Source organism: Sarcophilus harrisii, chromosome 1, assembly GCF_902635505.1.
Source record: "Sarcophilus harrisii chromosome 1, mSarHar1.11, whole genome shotgun sequence".
NCBI lineage: Eukaryota > Metazoa > Chordata > Mammalia > Dasyuromorphia > Dasyuridae > Sarcophilus > Sarcophilus harrisii.
In genome coordinates, this window is record NC_045426.1 from 124,360,690 (window position 1) to 124,376,898 (window position 16,209).

Consider the following 16,209-nt stretch of genomic DNA (forward strand, 5'->3'; position numbering starts at 1 on the left):
GTAGGTATAGACTTTTATTAGCAGCCAAAAAGAACGTATGGGAAAATTGTGTATAGAAGTGACATGATCAGATCTGTACATAATAATTTGAATCCTGTGCAGAGGTTGATATCTTGAGATATAGATGAGATAAATGAAAAAAAGTAAAAATAAAATTTTTTTAATTACAAAAAAAAAAAAAAAAAAGGATCAAAGAGAAAGCCTTGGAGAATAATTTTATTAAAGAGCTGGGAGGAAGAAGACCAACCAGGGAAGGAAGCAGAGAAGGAACAGTTAAAAATAAAATCTAGAGTGCTGTGTCACAGAAGGCAAGGGAATGTTAAAGAGGAGGATTCTCTTTCTCTGTGTGTGCAAACAATAAGACCATTTATTTAGAACATAAATGCATAATAAAGCACATTCCTAGTGAGTATAGTTTCATTTCCCTTCCCCCCCCTCCCCCCCCAGGGTAGTTTGGGTTTTGGTTGCCATCAAAACTCATGATTCTGATAGGGAAAGATTTGTTCTCTGGGTTTCTCCTTACAGGAAGAGGGTTTCACCAGTTAAATGTCCCATAGGTCAGAGACAAGAAGAGGAAGAGGTGGAAGGAAGGAAATGGAGTAGTTCCTTGGGCTCTGCATTTGCACCAGCTGGAGGGATTCTGTGTATTTCCAGACCTCTTGTTCATTTCTCAGATCAGATGTCGTTTACAGGAAACTTCTAGATCCAAGCAGCTTTCCTGAATATTGCCTTGTACTGATATATCCGAATGCTTGTTAGATACACTCAGTTAAGCCTAAGTTTTTTTTAGGGTAGTGACTATTCTTTGTCTTTGCAACCCTAGGAAATCTTTAATGTTTGTTGTAATTAACTTAATCTCTAAGATTCTTTCTAGTTCCAGTTATATGACTGATTTGGAAGCTAGTGCCAGGAAATATAAATCATAATCACCAGAAAATGATTTTTTACAACACTCCATGAGGCAAAATAATTGTGATCTTATGTGACAAACAGTCATATAACAAACTTCCCTGTGTAGTACTAATGAAGAAGGGACCCCAAAACTCTAAAACTCCATGAAGGAGAAAATCTTCAACTCTGCCTCAGTGAGGGACCCCAAGAGGGAAACAAGACAGTTTCATTCTGTTATCTAGGAGTTGGTTCAGTCCTGAGCCAAAGAATTTCAACCCTATTCAATTAAAGAAACTCATTCAATTCTATTCAAATTCCAGCTCAAGTTGAAACCCACCTTATAGGTGAGCCAACTTGGGCTGTCCCAGCTGCCACTGGGTTTGACCTACTTGGGCTGTCCCAGCCCCCACTAAGACCCAATATAATAGCTTCCTTCAAAGAAGGTCTTTTGCAGATGGACCTTGGTAGCTCACAAAGCTGCCAGAACTTTCTGTCCACTGAGAACTGTGTTCTCAGTGCAAAACTCCATTTTCCAATAGGTCTGCCACTATAGAAGTCAGTCTCTTGGTAAACTGATTTCTATCTAACAATAAACTTTCATTTTGCAACTAATAATTTGGGAATGAGTGAATTCTTTCACTGTTAAAATCTGTGGCTGATTTAAAGGGGATTCTTAACAATTCTTAAGAGATTGCTCTCTTATAGCCACTAATCTAGACCACCCAAACAGCATCACAATAATCCCCACCCATGGCTCATAGCAGATCTCTATCTAGCATTTTATTGAGTCACTAATATCTTGTAATTTCATGAAGAAGTTAGTTTTTTTTTTTTTTTTTTAAGGGCTTATCAAATTAGCAAGGACTAATCCCAGATCCTGCCAGGCTTACTGTATGTTCCTCTGGGGTCTATTAAATTGGCATATGAATCATGCTACCTTGAATTGGTATATCTGATCCAGAAGCAAATTATGGGGGAATTATAGAAGTCTCTGCCTGGTCATTTAAGAAGGAAAAATAATTTACTGAAATCCTGCAGATATGTTTTTATAACCCTACCCTATTGAACAGTTATTGTTTTTTTGTCCTTTCAAGGAATTTAATGATAGGGAGCAGCAATGTATAGATAAACTAGAGTTCCATTATATTAAAAAGAACTTCTAGGAAAGATTAATGGAAAGCTAGGAATAAGTTTCACACACAAAAGAGAGTATGGGTTGCTTTGTGCACACTCCATGGAAGAGAGCAGTGATAATCAGTATCAAAGAAAATCTAAGTGGAATCAGTATCAAAGAAAATCAAAGTGGAAAATCTAAGATAAAGGCCTGTGATCTGTTAGTTAGGAAGATCTGAATTCAAATCCAGCCCCAGACATTTGGACAAGTCACTTGGACAAGTCACTTAACCCCCTTTGCCTCAGATTCCTCATCTGTGAAATGATTTGGAGAAGGAAATGGCAAACCACTTCAGTCTCTTTGCCCCCAAATGGGATCACAAAGAGTTGGATGGGACTGAACAGTAACATCAGAGGAGATAGCATATCTGTACTGGAGGAAAGGTAGGCAGATCGCTAGATACTGTAGACTGGTGAGTTTAACTCATGGTTTCTGTCTTTCTCCAGGGTTGGGTGTTTTTTTTTTAAACTCATATAATTGAACAGCCATTGCTATTCTAAATTATTATCCTCTGTGCATCTTTCTCAGTCCAGTCTCTGCTCAGGAAAAAGAACACAGACTGAGCTGAGATAAATGCACAAGGGATGATGTTTCTAAGAGCATTTGGTCCAGCTGCAGACTGGCCCATCATGTGACATCCCAGCCTGCTGCCAATAAGCTTCCTGTCCCTTTCAAGAGCAAATGCAAATCTCTGTCCTTGGGGATCCAAGTTCATCCTAACCTAGACCCCCCTCACCATCTTTCCCCCCTGACTCTCGTGGCTTCCTAGCTGCTCCAGGGACACGGTCCTGCTCGGTGAGCAGGTCCCGTGAGCCCGTCGGGTTTCCCCGTTAGACTGTAAGCTCCTGGAAGGCCGGGGCCACCCTTTGCCTCTCTATCTCCAGGCCGTGGCCCGTCTGTGAGAAAGAAAAGGCCTCCTTCCCAAGATAGCCTCTGCGGGTGTCCCGGCTGGTTAACGAGTGACCTAGAGGCCCATCCCCGGCGCGTGCTAAGATCGCAGATCCGGAGTTGGGAGGTGGGCCGGGGGGAAAGCCGGGTGGCTTCCCCAAAGCATCCTTCATGGGATGCAAGTCCGACACCCTTCGGGCTTTTCCCACCGGCTAACTCCGCGGGCCCGGCCCTTCCTCGCACCGGGGCTTCCCTCACGCAGGAAAGCCCGGGATCCAGCCTCTCAGGCCAGGGCGTGGGGTGCGAGGGCCCGGACGTCGCTCCCAGAAGGCTCGGGCCTGGGGGGGGAGGGGGGGGGAGGGGGGGGCAGGACGCGTGGGCGGGGCAAAGGCGCCGAACCCGGATGTCCAATGGTCCCGACGCGAGGGCGGGCTCGACCGGGGGGCGGGGCCTGCGCGGCGGGGTGACGACACGGAGGGCGGGGCCGGCGCGCGCCGGGCGGACGGCGGGCCGGGGGGGAGGGGTGGGATGGCGGGGGTGGCGGCGGGGGGGGGGGGCCCCGAGGTTGGGCGGGCCGGGGTCCCGGGAAAGGTGGAGATGGTGAAGGGCCAGCCGTTTGACGTGGGACCGCGCTACACAGAGCTGCAGTACATTGGGGAGGGGGCGTACGGCATGGTCAGGTACGGGCCGGGGGCCGGGGGGGCTCCTGAGGTGTTCGGAAAGAGGGGAAGGGGCTCCCGGGGGGTTCGGGGGCCCGGGGGAAGTTCCAAAGCGGGGAGGGTCTTCAGGAGTATTCGCAGGGGAAGGAGGGGCCCGGGCTACGATCCGGGAAGAGGAGGGGTCCCTAGGGATGTTCTGAGGAAGAGAGCGGCTTCCAGGGATGTTCGGAGGCAGGGAAGAGGGGTGGCGGTGGCGCGCCGAGGCTGGGGAGGAGGGGCGACGTTCTGAGGAAAAGAACGGGGGCCCGGAGGGAAGGGGTCTCCCGGGATCCTGGGGGAGAGGGCGCCCCTGAAGGGGCGGCATCTCCGGGGACGTGCTGAGAGAAGGGGAGGGGAGCTTGCGGAGGTTCCCGGGGGAGGGCAGGGGGCTTCTAAATGGAGGAATCGGGAAGGGGCCGCTGGCCAGAGAAGTTGGGGCAGAATCGGGGTGGGGAGCCACGAGTTCTCCCCAGTCTTGGGGTGAGGGGAGGCCAGTGGTGCGGGGCTGGGCAGGATCATCTGGAACACTCGCTGTTCCAGGCTCTTCCCCTTCGGCGCTACAGGCCTTCCCCGGGGACTTGAACCCTTCCCGGGTCAGTTCCCTCCATCTGCCCTCCTCCCCGCGTTCTCATAAACGTTCTCCTCAGCTGCGGCCCTTCCATCCCCTCCTTTCCAGGCCCCAGCTCCTTGTTTCTCCCAGGACTTCCTGACTCGTTTTCTCTTTATTTCTTATTTTCTCCTTACCTTCCTCATCCCCCTTTTGGATTTCTAGATTAATCTGACAGCCCCGCAGTAGGGAGGGAGATGAGGGATCCTAACAGCTGGAGTTTAGGTGGAGGTCTGGGAAGGACAGTCAGTAGCTTCTTCCCGGAGTGAAGTCAGAGCTTGGGTTGGCTGGTCCCCAGCCTACTCCCAGGAGACTTCAGGCCCTGGTGGCAGGAAGGAGCCTGCATTGTTTACTGCCTGGTCAGAGTTCTCCCTTGACCCTCCTTCCCCCTTTCTCTTCCTACTCCCTACCCCAAGGCCTAAGCATAGCTCTGAGGCCTAGCTTTCCCTCACTTTACTTTGTAACTGTATCCCTAATCCTTAGTCTCTACAGCTCCTCCAACATCCCCCTCACCCCCGTTCGGTTAGCATTTTGTCCCTTTTCCCTGGGGCAGAGCTCTATTCCAACTGTGATCCAAGATGGTTCCTTTGCCCTCTACCTCAACAGCTCTGCTTTTGACCATGTTCGAAAGGCTCGAGTAGCCATCAAAAAGATCAGCCCGTTTGAGCACCAGACATATTGCCAGCGCACCCTTCGGGAGATTCAGATCCTGCTTCGTTGCCACCACGAGAATGTCATTGGCATCCGTGACATCCTTCGAGCACCCACGCTGGAAGCCATGAGGGATGTGTATCCTTAACCCCTTTATCCAGCTCTGGACCTAGGATCAGGCTCTAAAAGGCTTCTCCACCCCCCTTCTCTGTCTTCTACTCCTTTATTTTCCATTTTCCAATAGGAGAAAAGAGTGGTGAACAGAAATTAATGTTGTTCAGTCATTTCAGTCATATCCAACTAACTCTTTGTGACTCCTTTTAGGATTTTCTTGGCAGTGATATTGAAGTGGTTTGCCAATTCCTTCTCTAGTCGTTTTTTCAGATGAGAAACTGAGTTAAATAGAATTAAGTGACTTGCCCAGGGTCACAAAGTTAGTAAGATCTGAGATCAGACTTGAACTCAGGAAGAGTCATTTTATCTTCAAGCCCAATGCTCTATTCCTTGTAACACCTAGCTCTTCCTATAAGTTAGTAGATTGAGGTTTATAGCCATTTTCTCTTGAACTTCCCTCCTCAGAGCCCCACCCAGGTACTTCCCAGCACAGGAAGATGCTTGGACCTTCCTTAGTTTGGAGAGTATCCTCATTCCCTTTTTCCTCTCTGCTGCTTTCTCAGTTTTCCTTCCTTCATTTCTTCTCTTTTAGTCCTTTCCTATTCTCTACCTCAAGTAAATCCCCATCAACCCTCTTCCTCACACCATTCCCCATGTGTATGGATTTATAACGTAAAAGTAACTGTCTGATGGGGTCTGAGCCATTCTAAAGAATAACAGAAGAAGGCTAGATGTAGGGGCCTTCCTATTGGCTTGACTGTGCCTGACTATAGCACCTACATGTTATTCTCCTTAACCCTAGTTCCTATTGGTTCCCCCACTTCCTGGTTGGAGTGGGGGGGAACTCCTCCATGACTTCCTCAGTTACATTGTTCAGGACCTGATGGAAACAGACTTGTATAAGCTGCTCAAGAGCCAGCAGCTGAGTAATGACCATGTCTGCTACTTCCTGTACCAAATCCTACGGGGCCTCAAATATATTCACTCAGCCAATGTGCTTCATCGGGACCTCAAACCCTCCAATCTGCTCATCAACACCACTTGTGACCTCAAGGTAAGAAGGCAGAAGTTAGAAATGATCATTTCTTTTCCTTCTCTCACCTTACTCCATTCTACCACATATGTACTTGGTGGATGCCATTTCCAACCAATGTGTAAAGGACCATGATTTCCAAGCTACTTATCATTATCTGTGACTCTAAGAATTTTCTCTCCCTGGGTGGCTTTCTCATTTTGACTCTTAATTGACAGTACATTCTATCATCATTCTTCTACAAATATTAAAAACCTATTATGTTTAAGATCTTTTGCTTGCAGAGAATAAAAGCATATAAAATATGGTTCTCCATAAACTTAATTTATCTGGATGAGACACTAGAAATACATGCTTAATAAAACACTAGTGAATAGAGTTCATGTGGAAGAAAGCTTTTATTCTCCCCTTCTAAAATATGAAGTTACATCTTTTGTCAACAAATACTTATTACATGTAGCAATTGGGGAAAGGGTAAATGAAAATAGTTTTAATTTGTTTTGTTTCAATTTTTCCTCAATCTCCTTTATTTCTGATGTGGTTCATGTCCTTTGACTAGCATTCATGAGTTCTGTCATCATATTTCAATTGCAGAAATGTTCTTTGATTATATTAGTTTGGGAAATATTGGCCATTTCAGACATTGTTGTTGATAGAGATAAGTTCAATTTAGTAACAAAAGGAGGCAACGTGACTCTTGAATAGTTAACATTTAGGTCATTACTCTGGGAAAGAATTATAAACAGGGAGATACACAAAAGCATGAAGGAATGCTCTACAAAAGGCATGTTCAGGAGTTTAGTAAATGGGACTGGTTTGTCTGGAGATAAAAGTTTATATTGGAGAACAGTAAGAAATAAGCTAAGTTGGGGCCAGATAATGGCATTGAATGTGAATCTGATAAAGTTGTACAATTATAAATGGACAAATAATAGAATACTACTGACTGAAAACAAAGTAGTTTTTGGTTTTTTTTTCCCTCTAAGATCTGTGACTTTGGCCTGGCCCGAATTGCTGACCCTGAGCACGATCATACAGGCTTCCTGACTGAGTATGTGGCTACGCGATGGTATAGAGCACCAGAGATCATGCTCAATTCTAAGGTGAGTTGATGAAGTTATCTTCAGACCTTTCACAAAACCTCTCCAAATTCCAAGTGAGGGTACTAGAAGAGAAGTGTGAGAAACCATAAAAAGAGAACATTGAGATTGTTTAATGGTCATAAGTGAAGGTGCTCTAACTTTCATCCAGACCACTATGAAGAGGGAGAGGACAAGATTGGTTATTTTCATAACTCCTAATCTCAAATTACAATTATGGGTTTTTATATGATGGGGAGAGGAAAAAAGAATTGGCCACTTCTGTCAGCAAATATAAGTTCTGCTAATCCAAAGAGGTAATGATGAGGATACCCAAGCTCATTTGAGAGCCCCTTTGCCTTCAATGGTTCCTGCTGGGGCAAAAAGGTTGGAAGGAAGGAGTAGTGGTTCAGGACAAGAGGTGACCAGAAAACCTGCCTTTTTGTGATAATCCGATGGCTACCTATTCCTATGATTTTCTCTCTTGTCAGGGCTATACCAAATCTATTGATATCTGGTCTGTGGGCTGTATCCTCGCAGAAATGCTTTCCAATCGGCCCATCTTCCCTGGGAAGCACTACCTGGATCAGCTGAACCACATTCTAGGTGAGCAGTTGGTAGTGGATTGGGCTGGGGGGCAGGCTAGCAAGATGGATAGGTGGGACCCTGTGAGCTAGCAGCTACAATGGGGAGGCATTTTCAGAGTGCATTGGCTAAGGATTTCCCCCCCCTTTTTTTTCTCCTAAACAGGTAAGGAATAAGAATCCCAAGGAGGTAACTCCTTGTAATTTATACAGCATCACAGAGCTAGTGAATGACATTCATGATTCAAACCCAGGTCTTATGACTCTAAACCCAGTGTTCTTTCTATTACACAACGTTCTCTTCCCTAGAGTTGAGTTTAGTGCTGTTTGCTAGAGCAAGGGTGTTCTGGTTTTCAGCTCCTAGATTGTTCCAAATCCTGTCAGGTTTCTATGAGATTCTTCTGAGCCAGCTTTCCTGGGAAGATGAATATCAACAGTGATCGCTTATTTCCTTGATTTCCTTCCCATGTCTTTTGTTGTGAACTTTCCTTTGTCCCCAGGTATCCTAGGTTCTCCGTCCCAGGATGATCTGAATTGTATCATCAACATGAAGGCTCGGAACTACCTACAGTCACTTCCATCCAAACCTAAGGTGCCCTGGGTCAAGCTGTTTCCCAAAGCAGACTCCAAAGGTGAGAGGGAGAGAAAGAAATGGGATAGATAACTGAAAATTAAGAAGAATGGGAAAATCTGACTGTGGACTAGGATCCAGAGGAAAGAAGACTAGGGACAGCATGGCCCTAGAATTTCAGTCCACATAGGGGATTGGGGTAGAAGTAGGGGAATTTCTGTGTCTTAGTTCTACTAGCTAAAAGAGACCAGTTTTCTTGCGTATCTCTCCTTGCCCAATAGATTCTGTGCCTTTAGTTCTATCATTTAAACTTTAAGGGGTCCCTAAATATGGGGGGGAAGAAAAGTATCTAGTATACCTTTCCCTCCTACCCATCCCTCATGCCCACTCTGCCTCATGAGGCAAGGATTTGTGGACTCCATGCCTCTGACCCATGACCTCACCCAGCCCTGGACCTGCTGGACCGGATGTTGACCTTTAACCCTAACAAGCGAATCACAGTGGAGGATGCCCTGGCCCACCCCTACTTGGAGCAGTACTATGATCCAACTGATGAGGTGGGACAAGGGGCTGGCATCAAATGGGGTTGGGAGGGTGAACAAAAGCACAATTACTGACTGGATAGCTATCTCTGAAGTCTCTAACCTTAATCCCCTACCCTTGCTTTTCCCAGCCAGTGGCAGAAGAACCCTTTACTTTTGACATGGAGTTGGATGACCTGCCAAAGGAACGACTGAAGGAACTCATCTTCCAAGAGACAGCCCGATTCCAACCTGGAGCCCCAGGAGCCCCCTGAAACAAGGATCCTCTCCTCTTGAGGACCTGGTAAGTACTTCTGATACATTTGTGTTTATATCCTGTTTACACATCCTATGTGCAAACACCTGCCTACAGCCCTGTTACCATAAACAAACTGCCTACAAACATCTGAAAACACAAAGGCCTGCCTCTCTCCCTCTCCCTCTCCTCTCCCTCCCTCTCTCTCTTCCTCCCTCCCTTCTCCTTCTCTCTCTCTCTCTCTCTCTCTCTCTCTCTCTCTCTCTCTCTCTCTATATATATATATATATATATATATATATATATATATATATATATACATGCACCCTGGATGCATACACATTGCCTCCTTCACCCTATATCACCCCATGTTGTACACAAACCCATATCTATACACTTCTCTAAATATACACCCATTCCATCATATCTTTACAAGTCTATCTCTTCTCCTGGGTTTGCTTCCCCCAGCAAAACTCTCCCCTCCTCCTCCCTACCTTTTCATGTTATGAAGCTTATTCATATTATATAACACTTCAGAGTTTATAAAGTGCCTTCCTCACAACAGCCTTGTGAGATGAATAGAACAAATATTGTGATTGCCATTTTAGATATGAGAATATTTAAAGTACAGATGGTTCAAAACAGTCAGTAAGTAGCAGAATTGAGAACTAAAGCCAGTTTCTTTGATGACAAGTTCAATGCTCCTTCCACTAGGCTTTTCCATTTTACTTACCCTTCCTCTGTTTGTCTGGCCCTACAGCATGGAAAAGCCAAGGTTTCCTGGGCTCAGTTTTCTTGGGTCCCTTTATCAACCTCTCTCCAGTTACCAGCGCTGCCCTAGTGGGAACTGGAGTTCCTTCAGGGTACCCCCAGTCTTCATTCCTTGGCCTCCTAGGAATTTGGAACTACAAAGTAACTTTTAGAAAGAGATTGTGTGGAGAGGCCTACCAGAGGGGCATCCCTCCTGTAATCTCCTTTCCTCCAGTGAATAATGATAGTATATCCATATTCTTGGCTCCTTCAACCCCAAGGGTGGTGGTAGGGGATATAAATATTTGGGAAGAAGACCAACTGTGCTTACACATGTCTGAAAGTCCAAGCCAGTTTTCCCTGACTTATTAATCAGATCAGCTTTTCTGCCAACTTTGGCTAATTGGTTCCCTGCCTCTTTCTTATGCCCTTTTGATCTCAGGTTTTTTCTCCCTCTTCATAAATCTCTGAATTTGGGTCTTGGCCTCTCTTTTTTCATCCAGAGTCTGAATTCCACCTGCCCCTTTTCCTGCTGGACTGTTTGAAACTGGATGCCACTCACACCCTGGCCCCCCATTCCAGGCAGGGGACGGATGGGTGTGTGTGTGAGGGGGTGTTTGGGCCCCTGTGTCCTAACATGCATTATCTCAGAGAAAGCCTTTCATCCCCTTTACTTCAGGTGGTAACCATGGCCCCTTCTGCAGCTGGGGGTTTTGGACCAAACCTTTGCTCCCCTAGCTGGCTCACCACTGTCCCAGAAGCCTTCACTCCCCTTCCCATTTCAGCCTGGCCTAGGGAGCCCAAGGCTGCTTTGCCCATTTCCTTTCACATGCTCCTTTTCTCAAGGGCTAGTGCTGCTTCTCAGCCTTCTAATCCCTACGAGGCACCTTGAAGAATGTGTTTGGTGGGGAGTGAGTTGGAAGGGTTTGGGCTCTTTCACACGATGGACACCTCCCCCAGATCTTCTCTAACCTCTGTGGGACATTCCTGACTCTCAAGGGCTAGTTTTCAGATTTAGGAGAAAGGAAGAGGTCTGGAGGGAGGAAGTGGGGTCCTTCAGACCCTGGGCTTGGGCCCTTGAAGATGCCACGTTTAACCCCATTGCCCCTCACCCTTCCTAGAAGGGGGTGCCCCTGCTGCTTGTGTGTGTGAATGTGTGTGGGAGGGAAAGGCCAATTCTACAGTATTGTAGGGGAGGCTGTGCCCGTCTCCCAGCATCTGTATCTAATATATAAATATATAGATGTGTATCAGGATGCCCTGCCTCCGTGTCTCTATTTGCTGCCATTTCCTAAGGGCTTCATCGACTATTCTGGACCTTTCTTGGAATTGACCAGCATTTTGGGGGGATGGGGGACGGGGGATGGTAAGGAAGTAGAAAGGGCTTAATCATCAACAACCTGAGCCCTGCCGACTCCAGAGATCTGGGACCTCAGCTAGCCGGACTCCATTCTTTCTCCACATACTTGAATGGGTACAGTTGGGCCTGGGTGGGGTAGGGGTGGTGGAAGGGTTTGGGATGCAAAGATGCATGTAGGGGCCTCCTTCCCTGAAAAGGAGTGGGCTCATTTTCTCCATTAAGTCCCCACTGTCTTCCTACCCTGATCATTTCCTGTCTAACTGGAACGGGGGTGACTCAAGGGTTTCCCATTTGTTCCCCCACACGCCCCATAACTGCCTGGAGGCCTGACCCTGAGCACCCAGCGGGGGGGGGCGGGGGGGGGGGAGGGGAGCTCTCGGTCAGTCACCTTCTTGATCAGCAGGGGGCGCCTGAGCAAGCATGCTAGAGTGAGCTTTCCTGTTCCAGCTCTGCTCTGTCCCTAGGGATGGAAGGCAGCCCCAGTCGGAAGGGGGGTGGGGACATGGCCTGGGGCGGGCCAGGTCCCAGGATGTCCCGCCTTGGCTCCAGCCCAATGGCCTGGGCCTCCTGCCAGTGGCAGGTTCAGCAGGTCCTAGGGGCGTGGTGGAGCCGGAGAGGTAGCCTTCTGCAGCCCCGGCAGAGCAAACCTGCAGTCAGAGAAGGAGCTGGAGAGGGAGCCGAGGGGAAGCCTTTCCTGCTGGAGCCGGAGACCCTCTCATCTCACCCTCCGATGTCGGCCTTTACCGTGACCTCCTTTCTCTACTATGCTCTCCCTGCCTTGGGGGGCTATACTTTGCTCTCCCTGTTCTTCCTTCGTCGACCTCATCTACTCCATGTTCCTCTGCATCGTGCCTTCCGCTGCCAACTTGCTGCCCACAGAGGGGGTGAGGATACTGCTTCCAAGGAATAAACACTAATGAGTCTGGGACCAGGAGACAACAATGGAAGGGGGGGAGCTTAGAGAGAGGGATGAAAAGTTCTGGGGTATATGGAGGAAAATGGAATAAGATTGTTTTAAAATTAAGTCACTGTGTGGCTAGCAGGAATTCTTTTCTATCAGAGTTTGACACCATTGTAAAGGATGAATGGGATGGAACTGGGGAGAAGAGATGGTCTAAATATATAGTAGGAAGAGTATTGGGGCAGGGAGACATGTTCAAAGGGATCAGATTGAAAAGAGGTTCTGGGAAATAGGTAACTGGGTGGATAGTGGGATTGGGTGAATAGGGAGAAGAGACAAGTACTTTGGGAAGGAATGGAATTGGAGAAAGAGGAAACCCAAGTTCTAGGGAATGAAAAAGAAGATATTAGGAGGGTAGAGGAGTGGTATGGAGAAAGAAAAAAAACCAGGTACTGATTAGAGGAACAAGAAAACAAAGTAGTACAGAGGAATGGAATGTGATTCACAGAGAAACTGGAACTGAAGAAGGGAGCTCAGACTTATGTCCCATCCCTTCACACAGGTTCTGGAGAACGGCTTGAACATACCATGGAAGCCCTTGAGAAGTGAGTTTGCTCCTCTCCTTTGATCTCTGATCCCAGTGTTTCCTTTTTAGGCTCCATGCCCCACAGATATTGGGTCAAAAATGACCTGTCCCCTTTCCTTCCCACAGCTCTATGACCCAACGACCAGATCTCTTTGAGCTGGACTGCCATCTGACCCGGGATGGCCAAGTTGTTGTCTCCCATGATAAGAACCTCTTTCGACAATCGGGCCTGAACAAGGATATTCAGGATATAGACTATAAGGTGGAATCCTTATATAAATCCTTCCCCACCTTTAAGACTTTCCTGTCTTCCCCCAGAATCTCCTTAAGGACCTCACCCTTATGCCCCTCCCCCACATCAAGGTCCTTCAAATCTTTGCCCTTTCATTCTGCCAGCATGGTTTCCCCATGATATCAACCCTTTCTCTCCTACACTCCCCCCAGGACCTGCCTCTTTACAGGGAGGAGTTGGAAGTGTACTTCTCCCCAGGTGAGAAATAGAGGGGCCTTGGATTGGGAACAGTTTACTATGAAAGTTATCTTCTGTATTCCCTGGGAACTACTGTAGGGAAGGGAGGGAGAACTAAACAAACCTACATTCTTTAGTCAGTGTGATGGGAGAGAAGGGAATCTTTACATCCTGCCCTCCTTCCTAGACGTATATCTGACTTCTCTGTGATCCCAAACCTCCCTTTTACTATGACCTTTTACTCTTTTCTTTGATACTCCCCTTTCAGAATCTTCAATCCCCTTAGTAACCTCTGATCTTCTCTCTGATCTCCAATCTCTTCTCTGTAATCCCTTTCTCCTTTCCATATTTACTATTTCCCTTTGATTGTAGGCAAATTTGCACATGGATCAGATCGAAAGATGATTAGGCTAGAAGATGTTTTCCAGAGATTCCCCAAAATACCTGTATCTGTGGAAGTTAAAGTGGACAATGAGAAACTCATTAACAAGGTAAGACTGAAGACAGTTCGGAAGATCAGAGAAGAGAAATTGAAAAGTGGGGCACATTGATCTCTGGATGGGGAGAGCTAGGGACTGAGGAAGTTTTCAGAGCCAAGAAAGCCCCTCTGACTTTCACACCCTCAGATTGCCACCTTGGTCAAGCACTTCGACAGAAATGAAATCACCATCTGGGCTTCTTCAAAGAATTCTGTCATGAAGAAATGCCGTGTAGCTGTAAGTTACCTCTTCTGCCCTAAACTCCCTTGTCTCCCATTTCCTGATATTCCCTTATTCTTCTATTACCCCGAACCCCTACCTAATTTCATCTGCCCATTACTCATGAAATCCTATGCTCTCTGCTGCTCCCTCTTCAAAGGACTTCTCTCTCCTTCAGGAGACAACATATGAGATTGATTGAACTTAGTCTACAGCTGCTTCTGAAGTGCCATTCCTTTCCTTAGCCTTCAGGTTTTTTGTAGATTACAGCAACATGTAAGAGGCAACATCAAAAAGGACTTTTGCTGCCTGTGGGAAGGAGAGTTAGTCAGGGAAGGTTTCATTAAGTGAGGAGTGATTGAGCCACCTAAAAAGTGGCTTGGAATCTGAAAATTTGGGGGTTAGAATCCTGATTTTGCCATTTACCACCTGGGTGGTCATAGCAAAAAAGTTATCCTTGGAGCATTCTATTGTCCTATACTCTTGAGCACCTCTTTCCTGGAAGGCCCTGCTTGCCATTCTCCTTCAGATAAGCCTGGATTTCCCTTTCCTCTTCTTACCCCTAGCACTGACCTTCCTGACTCCCTTAGAATCCAGAAATGCCAACTTCTTTCACTGCACTTCGAGTCGTTTGGTTGCTGTTGATGTACTATGTGGGACTGTTGCCCTTCTTTTCCATCCGTGAGAAATTCCTGCTGTGCTTCCTGCCCACCATCATCAACAGGTAATAGGGCTGTTAGACTAGGCTTTGACTTTGGGAAAGAGACAGGGCACATAAAACAAAGGAGCGAGGGGACATCTCTTCCCCTCTCTCTTTTGTGATCACTGATAATAATGAGAATTAGAATCATGGTGATGGGGCTGAGGAAGAAGTTTTTGAGCAGTATCTCAAAGCCAGGCCTAATTGACTGATCAGATTTCATCTATTGAACCAGGACCTACTTCCCATTTCGGTTCTCTGCTTTGAATAAATTGGCAGCAGCCTTCACTAAGAGGTAAGATGAGCAAGGAGGGTGGTTTGGGAATTGCTTCAGCCCTATGACCTCTGTTGTCTGAGAATATTGCTTCTTTCTTCCCTCAGGCTGATCATGAGGAGAAGTCTAATCAGGCATCTTGAAGAAAGAGGGATACAAGTGAGTTCAGTCATTACATGTCAACTAATATTTCAGAATATTTCATGTCTACTCAGCCCTGTGTTAGCTGCTAAGGAGGAAAGAGGAAGCAAAAAAAAAAAAAAAAAAAAAACCACCCCTGTAAGATAGATAGTATAAATCCTCTTATCTCAGTTTTACTGGGTAAACAACCTAAGATTTAAAGAAGTCAAAATGATTTGCCCAAAGTCATATATCTAGGAAATGTCTGAGCTCTACTCCACAATGTCTGCCAATCCCTGTACCCAGGAGCTATCACACATATGAAAAAGATAGAAATGCATTTTATTTTTGGTCAGTGGTACAGGTAAATAGAAGTAAATATAGGAGTTCTGAGGAGGCTTTAAGGAGAAGTCTTTATGGAGGTGGAGAAGGAATGGTAATTTTGATAAGTGGAGGGTTTCTGGGAAAACAAAGCACTTTCCCAACTTTATCTTTTCTTTAGGTGGTATTTTGGTGCCTTAATGAAGAATCCGATTTTGAAGTAGCATATAGGCTGGGAGCCACAGGGGTCATGACAGATTACCCTACTGCCCTTCGTCATTACCTGGACAATCATCCCCAGAAACCTAACCAGAGCAACTCAGACAGGTGACTCCAGAAGCTAACTGGGTCAAGGAGCTCTACAATTTTTTTTTCCTTTTTAAATGTTTTATTGAATACATCACTATCACTTTCCAGTTATTCTCCAGCTCCACCACGATAGAAATTTCTCCAGGAGTCAAGCAAAAAGATTGATTTCTATCAACTGGTTGGCTGTGTGAAAATATATGCCTAATGTTTGTTTTAACAGTTCTCTGCTGAGAGGCAAGAAACTTATTTCAAAATTGAGTTTTCTTAAATGACAAGTGAACACGAACACATGAATCAGAACTTAAATCTTTCAGTGTTGTTTTCCTTTATTTTGTGATAGTCTTGTATGTTTAATTGATTTTGTGCAGCATCGGATCTTGCAAGTTTTTCAAGATCTCCCTTAAAATACTTTTTCGCAAGCACGATTACTCCTTCCCTGCTGCCTTTCATCTTTATTCCCCAATAAAAGCTTTCTTACTGAGTCAAGTGTCTTTATTGAGGAGGGGGTTGGGGAAGAAGACGGGAGCCCGGGAGTAGAGTCCTGGGCTTCTGGTCGGGCCACATTCCTGACTCAGAGCAAGCGCACTTTCTGATGCCACGCCCAGCCTTGCTGCCTCAGCCCGGTCGGAGAATCAGTACCTGCAGGTGGGGTGA

General features: G+C 46.3%; 2 protein-coding genes across 2 annotated transcripts; both read left to right on the forward strand.

The window, feature by feature from the left end:
• Positions 1-3,481: 3,481 nt before the first annotated feature.
• On the forward strand, positions 3,482-11,073 carry MAPK3 (mitogen-activated protein kinase 3). The gene is made up of 9 exons (XM_023497861.2): positions 3,482-3,633; positions 4,865-5,047; positions 5,888-6,077; positions 7,043-7,159; positions 7,627-7,741; positions 8,220-8,351; positions 8,738-8,847; positions 8,964-9,115; positions 10,321-11,073. Exons 1-8 carry the CDS (start codon positions 3,482-3,484, stop codon positions 9,084-9,086), a joined length of 1,122 nt encoding a protein of 373 aa, XP_023353629.2. The 3' UTR covers positions 9,087-9,115; positions 10,321-11,073.
• Positions 11,074-11,210: 137 nt separating this feature from the next.
• On the forward strand, positions 11,211-16,036 carry GDPD3 (glycerophosphodiester phosphodiesterase domain containing 3). Its single transcript, XM_003762076.4, has 10 exons — positions 11,211-12,061; positions 12,641-12,683; positions 12,791-12,926; positions 13,109-13,154; positions 13,506-13,624; positions 13,760-13,849; positions 14,422-14,555; positions 14,767-14,826; positions 14,913-14,964; positions 15,428-16,036. Exons 1-10 carry the CDS (start codon positions 11,644-11,646, stop codon positions 15,575-15,577), a joined length of 1,248 nt encoding a protein of 415 aa, XP_003762124.2. The 5' UTR covers positions 11,211-11,643; the 3' UTR covers positions 15,578-16,036.
• Positions 16,037-16,209: the final 173 nt, after the last annotated feature.